This window comes from Panicum virgatum, chromosome 6K, assembly GCF_016808335.1.
Source record: "Panicum virgatum strain AP13 chromosome 6K, P.virgatum_v5, whole genome shotgun sequence".
In the NCBI taxonomy this organism is placed as follows: Eukaryota; Viridiplantae; Streptophyta; class Magnoliopsida; order Poales; family Poaceae; genus Panicum; species Panicum virgatum.
This window is the reverse complement of record NC_053141.1, coordinates 40926887-40935608: the sequence shown is the minus strand read 5'-3', so window position 1 is coordinate 40935608 and position 8722 is coordinate 40926887. Positions and strand designations below refer to the sequence as shown.

At 43.9% G+C, this 8722-nt stretch overlaps 1 protein-coding gene across 1 annotated transcript; it reads right to left on the bottom strand.

Annotated features, from left to right (window-relative positions):
- Positions 1-5306: 5306 nt before the first annotated feature.
- On the bottom strand, positions 5307-6519 carry LOC120713494 (putative expansin-B14). Its single transcript, XM_039999445.1, has 3 exons — positions 6295-6519; positions 5940-6136; positions 5307-5795 (listed from the first exon to the last, which is right to left on the bottom strand). The coding sequence occupies exons 1-3, from the start codon at positions 6517-6519 to the stop codon at positions 5411-5413; spliced, it is 807 nt and encodes a 268-aa protein (XP_039855379.1). The 3' UTR covers positions 5307-5410.
- Positions 6520-8722: the final 2203 nt, after the last annotated feature.

The following is an 8722-nucleotide window of genomic DNA, read 5'->3' as shown; positions in this document are numbered from 1 at the left end:
AGGCCTTATATTCGTTCTACTACACATCAAATGTGATTATTTATAAAAGAAAATGTGTGAGTGTGTGGGAAGGGAAAAAGGTGGATTTGTTGAAAATAAATGAAAGACGTGTCTCGATGAGATGGATGGCATTTCTGTGTGAATTGCCAGAAAGTGTGCTCATACCTATGTGGTTGAGCAAGGTTGGGAGATATCCATCTTGTCACTATTAAGGACCAAGTTGATGTGTCATCTCACCTAACTCAACTTATCGTACAACCACTCTACCGTTGTGTGTGGCAACGGCTTAGCATAAATCCCACTAATTAGTCTGTTAGTCATCAGGAGAGCTGATGAGCAGCGGGTGATCAAGGAGATGGGATAAGATCTTTGTGAATTATACCCCGGTTGGGCCTTGTTGGTAGGTCAACGACCCCTTGGTGGATCCCGTGTTGGCTACTCAGGTCTAGCTAAGGTGGGTAATGGCTTCGATGGGATCTGCACCGACACTAAGGTGATCGTGCTGTGGTACCCCACTTGTGGGTAAAGTGTACACCTCTGCAGAGTTAAAAACTATTCGAATAGCCATGCTCACGGTATTGAGCGGGTTACAGTTTGGTCACATAACTAGGGTTTCTTCTGGGAATGGTTGGGATGTCGTGTGTTGTTTTGGTAAAGTGTCCGGCAGCTGTGCCGTGTGCTACGGCGGATGAGGAGTCCGGTAGCAATTTAAAACTTGGATCCTGTGTGGATCAACCCTACGTGTCAAGATAATTGCTTTGAAAATCCTGTTCTTTCAAATAAACCCGTGCATAAAATTAGCTTTACAGCAAATTAACCGATAACCTTATCCTTGATTAATCCTGTGCACATACTCTGTTTATACCCCCTCCGTGGGTGCGGTTGGACTTGCTGAGTATGTTTGTACTCACCCCGATATATGTTGTTGATTCAGAGGAAGATCCGGACTTCGTGGTTGAAGACGTTGAGTAGAGGTTGCGTCCGCACCCAACTCTGCCTGTGGTGTTGGCCCTATTCAGGATGCTTCCGCTGGCGCGATACTCTGAACCCGAGCTGGATCCCATGTGGGTCGTGCTTTGCTGTATCACCGTAGCCTTTTTACTTCTTGTTATTGTCTGTCTCGAGTGTCCACCTCCTCAGAGAATTGTACGGTGATGTACCATCTGATGTAATAAATGTGTATCAGCCTCCTGGGACTGATATTTGTATCACATTTAAGTCACCTCTTATGAGGGGACGCTTCACTCCTTCTCCCTCAATTTGGGGTGGTGGCGGTCGGATCCGCCCCTCTCTCTCCCCGGCTGGTGGACTCGGCGGGCGGCGAGCTCGATGGCCTCGACGGCCGCAGCGGGTGGCGAGCTCAATGGCCTCGACGGCCGCGGCGGGCAGCGAGCTCGGCTCGGCTCGGCTCCGATGCGCCCCGCACCTCCATCGTCCCTCCTCCCTCCCCCTCCCGCGGCGGCGGAGACCGCGGCGCGCAAGCGCCGGGCTCGAGCTCTCGCACGCGCCGGCCGCGGCGGCGGAGCTCTGGCCGCCACCCTCCCTTGCACTGTTCAGAGCAAAATTACCCATTTCTGGAAGCACCTAGCATTGCAAGGGTATTTTAGTTACATTGCTCATTTTCTCTGTCCTCTTTACTATGAAATTATTATTTTAGTGAGTGTAGTGTCCAGCAACAAATATACACATTTAAAGAGTGTCCAGCAGCAAAGACAAAATTGAGTAGTGTCCTGTGGCAAAAACCACCATTGTAGAGTGTCCAGAAGAAAAATTACCCTTGTATTTTATTTTCTAAATATGGAGTTTGTAGACTCTTAGGCCAGTCTGAGTGAGAGTGTCATCGACACAATTACCAAGATTGGAAACTTGAGAACTATGCCAGTGGAGTGTCATGGTGATGACACTTTTCTCACATTTCATGACACTCCTCTCTCATCATACTATTGGTACATGTAGGGATGAAAACGAAAATGGTAGTTTCTGATTTCCAATGATCGTTTTCGAGATTTTACCGACTTTCAAGGCTAAAAAAATAAAAATAATTATCGGAAAAATGAAAACAAAAATGGTAAAAGAATATGAAAATGAAAACGAAAGTGATTTGAGCATCTTTCGACCGTTTTTGAGAAATATCGTATTTTTGCGGTATTCTACCGTATTTTACCGATATAAATACCATATTCAAGTACAACACCAGCACACTCTGCTATCTATATCTTTAGAATGTCATATCTATATTTTTAGAGAGTCATGACTCATTTATCCTAACCTTAAATCACAACCTAGCGACGTGAATTCATGGGACTATGTATAGTTTCATGGATGACTAAAATTTTAGTATTGTGAAATGAGATACATGTCATGGATGGACTAATACTTGGACTAATATCTTAACAATTAGTACTTGGGTATGAAATATGTCAAATCATATGGTCAGTATTGTGTTCTAGGGTTTGACATATTTATCATTTTTTAAAATATTGTTTCGATGGGTTTCAATTGTTTTCAATGTGTCCTCGACCGTATATTTTCATTTCCGAAATTACCATATTACAGATGCTGTTTTTATTTCCGATAATATCACATTGTTTTCGTTTCCAATGAAAAAATGTGAAAGTGAAAGTGGTGAAGTCTTTCACCGATCGTTTCCGACCGTTTTCATACCTAGGTACATGTTAGCAAATTTAATGTCCATGACACTCCTATAACACTCCCACCGAGATTGGCCTTAGTAAATATAGAAAATCACCTAATTCTATGGGGTAGTCTAAGAGACTAGGTAAAGTGGGATAGCTATATTCAAAACTGGATCCACGTCATCTAATTCCGTTGGCCCTTGAGCACAGTACTTGTTTCTCCAGTCAAAAGCTATAAACAAACACTGTGTGAGACAATGTGCCTCCATTGTACTACTCAAATGTTATGCAGCAAACATGAGATTGACCGACCATGATTCTAATTATAAGCTGTCTAGATGATCTTAAACAATATGATTTTTATTTCAAACCAACAGAACTCAATCACCCTATTCCTATGCACCTGCACTTGAACTTAGCTGTTCAAAACTTGAAGTATGAAACCTTTTTTTAATTGATCACCCTATTCCTATGCAGCAAACTTGAAGTCTGAAACCAACAGGGGCGTGGCGGAGTGGGGCGGCGGCGACGCCTGATGGGCTCGGCGGGCCGGCGGGATTTTTTTTTTGATTAATCGAGGTGGCCAGCAAAAACCGTCTCGGTAAATCATCTATTAACCGCGACCCTATGACCGAGGCGGTTGGTGTTGACTCCCTCAGAAAATAGTTTTTGACCGTCTCGGAAAATAGTCATTGTAGTAGTGGAGTTTGATTGATTTGTTTAACAGATAAATAATATGTTTATTTATCTGATTGATATGTACTCTGAATGAGGTATCTGGTTCATTTTTTGATTGATTTTGTAGTTATCTGATGGATTTATCTGTTCTATATATTTTTTTGTGAATGAGTAATTTCTGTTTAAGTTATATGAATGATTTTGCTCTGGATGAGTTATCTTATTGAATTTGTTCTGATTAGTACTAGTTAATTATTTATATTTTGATTTATCAATCATATCTTGAAATAATTTTACACTTCAATTTTTGACCCACCTTCTGTGTTTTTTCGGTGCAATATGTACAGTTATGATCACCTTCTGTTGTGATCCCTGCTTGTTAACGGGTGTTGGTTGTGATATAGGAAGCCGGCAGTTCTTCTTTTTGCTTTGATATTCTTTTGCCACATGTCACCCCCTGGTTGGCTAAAACATCTGACAGAAAAAAGTTTTTGTTTTCTGTTGACAGATAATTAGTCAAACCTTTTTTAAATTGTTCTCCCATGCTGATACGTAGATATTTTATTGCCATACTAATCAAGCCGATCCCATCCATCCAATCCAGGACAAGATAATATAATCCGCTAGTTTATTATCGATCGTTTTGGGTCCTTCATTACCTTGTTTGTAATTTTTTTATTATTGTTCTCCCATGCTGATACGTAGTCCTTGTACCAGCGTGTACAGTGAAGTCTCGTAATGGCCGCCATGTGGGAGATGGAGGCTGCTTGTCCTGGGCTCCTGGCCCGCCAACGATCAGTGCAACGAATCATGCACCGAATAGCTAGGTGATGACACTGGACGAATATACGCCTAGGTTGCAGAGGGTGGAGTAGGGAAATGTTAAGTCGTTCAGGCTACTGCCAGTGAAAGTCAAACTATCATATAAGGTCCGATAGCTATTTTTTATTCCCGAACAAATTTTTTATATTACTAGAATAATTAAAAATTTATTTCGGAATAAAATAAATTTGTTAAACAAATTTGACTATAAGCTAACTTATTGGGCCAATTTAGGCCAAAAAACATAAAATCTGGAGTGTGTGACAAGTCTGCTGGGAGTCACCCGTGTGACCCCCAGCAGCCCCCATGGAGTGGATGATGATGTGTGTTAACTTGTTCTTGGGCCTCTAGTAAGGTAATATTTGCCGGTGGAGCTAGGATAAGCATATGTTTCCTCCTGATGTTTTCGAGAAAAAGAAATAATTTTCCTCCTGATGGATGTGGCTGAATAATCAACATGGACGACTTTGCAAACTGGAAAGCCCCCATGGAGTGGATGATGATGTGTGTTAACTTGTTCTTGGGCCTCTAGTAACGTAATATTTGCCGGTGGAGCTAGGATAAGCATATGTTTCCTCCTGATGTTTTCGAGAAAAAGAAATAATTTTCCTCCTGATGGATGTGGCTGAATAATCAACATGGACGACTTTGCAAACTGGAAAGCTCAATCAAATTTGATCATGAGAACGCACGAAAAGATTTAAGTATCTTGCCAATTCTGAATACAAATTCCGTTTGAACTTTTCAGTAGATGCAGGTATTACTGGGGGAGGATCAGGCTTCGAACCTGCAGGCAGTAGTAGTAAGTTAGTAACAACAACGAAGTTAATGGTAAGCTACTGAGTTCTGTTGCCTAGTCTGTTTTCGGCATGCTACTCTGTTTTCAGCCTTATCATACTGCTACTATTCTGAGTTGAGATAGTTTCAGCCTTCAGTTCTGCTCCTTGGCATTTGTACAGTTGAGAGGAGGAGGAGGGGGTACTAGTCGGATGACTTGAAGACGTCAATTAATTTACCTTGAGCTGCTGTCAAAAACAAGGTTTGATGTGCCTGCTAGTAGGCTTGTACAAATAGAAACTCTTTATTTATTGCTTGGTAGTACAGTCAAGCAAGACAAAGTAGCTTATTTTTATTGATGATGATGATATTGCCTACTGGCAGGATCCACGATTACATCGGTACATGCACGCATGCGTCTCATCATCGTACACGCACTACATATCACACACATACATATCGATATGATCTGGCTGGCATGACTGGGATATCATCATCTAGCTCGCTCGCGGATAGTAGGTCTTTCCCGCCTGCCAGCCAGCCGGGATGACCTCGTCCGCTGTGACCTCCTTGACCGGCGGCGGGCGGTAAGAGCCGAGCAAGGGCTCCGTGACCTTCATCGAAATGGGGGCGGTGACGGGCAGAGGGGTCAGGCTCGTGTTGCGCGAGGTGTACTTCCAGGTGGCTCCCCCGGTCCAAGTCATCAAGTGCCAGTCCGCCTCTCCTTTGTTCTTTATCTGCACCATGACTTCCTTGCCGGCCGCCATGCCTTCGATGCACACGACGGTGACGGCGAAGTCCTTGTCGGTAGAGCCCGGGACGACGCGGAAGGCCGGGAAGTTGAGGCCGGACGGGGGCAACGGCGAGTAGGCGCAGTCCTCCCTGGATGTGTATAGTATTAGCATGCTCGCAGTTAGCTGTCGTGATTACGTACACTAGTACCAAGGAACGAAGCAACTGAAGCAGAAACCGAAGCAAGCACGCACGCAACTATACTAGCAGCAGCTTGCTTGCACACGTACTCACCACTGGTAGCGTACAGACACCAGCCCGGCGGCACGCAGCTCGTCCCCGCGGCCAGGTTTCGCCATCCGGACGAAGTCATCATTCGTCAACTCGAAGAGGTTGCCCCGAGCATGAGCGCACGCCGCGCCGCGGCACATGTCCGTGACGGTGACGCGAAACCCGTCGTCGTCGCACGCGTCGTTGTGGTGGCAGATGACCTGCAGGCCGGCGTGCGGTACGAGAACCGAATCAATGCAACCTACTGTACTGTAGTATGTGTGTTTAGATCTGATGGAATCGAACCGCGCGCGGCAATGCGATGATATGGACAGATCGAGGAAGGAAGGAAGGAAGGAACGTGCAGTGCAGTGCTCACCCTGTAGCAGACGCCGCAGTCACCGTGGTCGGCGCCCAGCCCCGCGACCAGGCCGTTGAAGGGGATGGTCTCCGCCGGGTGGCCACCGTAGCCGCACGCGCCTTCGCCGTCCGTCCCCCCGGCCGTGGCAGTCCAGATGGCGAAGCCGTGCTGCTCCTCCTTGACGGCGCCGTCGGTGCCGGCGACGAGGAGGAGGAGCACGGCGGCAACCCCGAGGAGGGCCATGCTCTTGCTGAGCTCTCGACGTACGCAGCTGGCTGTGTGTTTACCTACGTGTACAGCAGAGGTGCTAGCGCTACTGCAGAGCGAAGCTTGCAGTGGATGCCGCGGCCGCACAAACGCGTCAATATATAGACCTTAACAAGAGGTACGTAGGCACGGCAGGCCGGCTAGCTTATCCTATAGCTCACGCACATGATGATGTGTTGCAAGTTGATGAACCACCAATATCAGGTATAGAAAGCTCGTGGCATATATAGCACTCTTGGACTCAAATTTTGCCTTGTACTAAAGACGACTGGTGCTCTTTAATTTCTGGCTAGCTGTACACGCAGACGTCCTGACCGACTCCGCTTCCGTTCCGTTCGTCTAATGATGCATGGATTAATCCGTGAACTGAAGAGGGTAAGCCAGCTCCACCTACCGTATATATATAGTATTCATTCAGAAGCGGCCATCCCTACCGGTTGGGAAAGGCCAGTAGGGAAGGTTCAAAATTTTCAAAAAAAATAATATTTTAGGCCAAAATAAAATACAAAAAATATTTTGATTTCACCCGAAGACACCCACGCGTGCGCCGTCGCAAGCCACAAGTCACGTGATTTTTCGCGCGTCGCGGAGGTCCGTGGGCTCGAACCGACCTCTGGGTTCGCGTTAACCCTTCCTATCATCCGACTACACCATCACATGTGACAATAGTAAAGATATTTTTCCTTTTAACATCACTACAAAATACATTAAACTATCCATTTGATGACAATAATGACCTTAAATGAAAATCTTGTCAACTACAAAGTTATAGATTTGGTTGATATCTACAACTTTGATACATACTGTTTCTGCATCTGAGGCTATTTGAAAATTTGAAATTCAAAACTTGAATCATGTAGTATTTCGGTGCCAAAACGACCTCAAATGAAAAAAAGTTTCAACTATAAAGTTGTAGATCTGATCAAGACCTACAACTTTTGTATAAACTATTTTTTCATCCGAGGCCATTTGAAATTTTCAAAAATCTCGTGTTTTACCTCAGCTAGCTGCAGCATGTACACACATATATCCTGGACAGTATGTACAGGTGGAGGAGATGAAAGCATGCAGGCCAACAAGATATTTTACTAGCTTGGCAACAAAAGTAGGTACTCCCTCCATACCCAAAATAATTGACATTTTGGACAAAGTTTGAGTCAAACCTTGAAAATATAAATCATGAATAACTCTCAAGTTGTTGAGCTTGAAAATGTAAAAATTATATGAATAGATTTGTCTTGAAAAATACTTTTATGAAAAAAAAATATATATATATATATATATCACTTTTTATAAATATTTTTAGAGAATTAAGAAGTCAAAGTTGTGTTTTGGAGACCGTGTCACTGTTCTAAACGTTAATTATTTTAAGTATGGAGGGAGTACGTACTTATACAAGCTAGCATAAAAAAAAGAAGATAATATGCAGAGGGAACCAGCAGGGGCGGAGCAACGCCCGGTGCTGCCGGCTGCACCACCGGTCGTAGCAGCCCCAAATACCGAGCCTCTGTGTTGTTCCCTGTCTAATCAAGTAATCACGGTCTCAAAGTCAGCAACTAATTTCATGACTAGCTCTGGCCGTGCACAACACTCACATCTCTCCATTGCTTCTTGTTTGATCACCTTCCTCTAGGAGCCTGTAAACTTTGAATTGTTTATCTCTCTATTTTTCCTTCATTCTACAACAATCAAGGGTGTTTGATTTCCATGGGCTAAACTTAATTTAATCATATCACATCGGATGTTTAAATACTAATTAGAAGTATTAAATATAGACTATATAAAATTAATTGCATAAATAAAGGCTAATTTGCGAGACTAATCCATTAAGCCCAATTAATTCATGATTGCCCATGATCATGGATTAACTAGCTTTAATAGATTCATCTCACAAATTAGCTAACTTATGCACGTGCACGTACTGCAGCAGCACCACACAAGCAGCAGTAGTTTACATGCATGCAAATAGAAACTCTTGATTACTGGTACAGTCAAGCAAGTCAAACTAGCTAGCTTTATTACACAACCCCAATTCTCTCCTTTTTTTATTGATGATGATGATGCCTGCCTACTCCACGTCGTACATGCATGCTTCTTATAGCACTACAGTACATCATGCGGCCAATATATATAGACCTAGTTTTTTCCCTCCATTATGCCAAATCTAACTAGGTAGCTG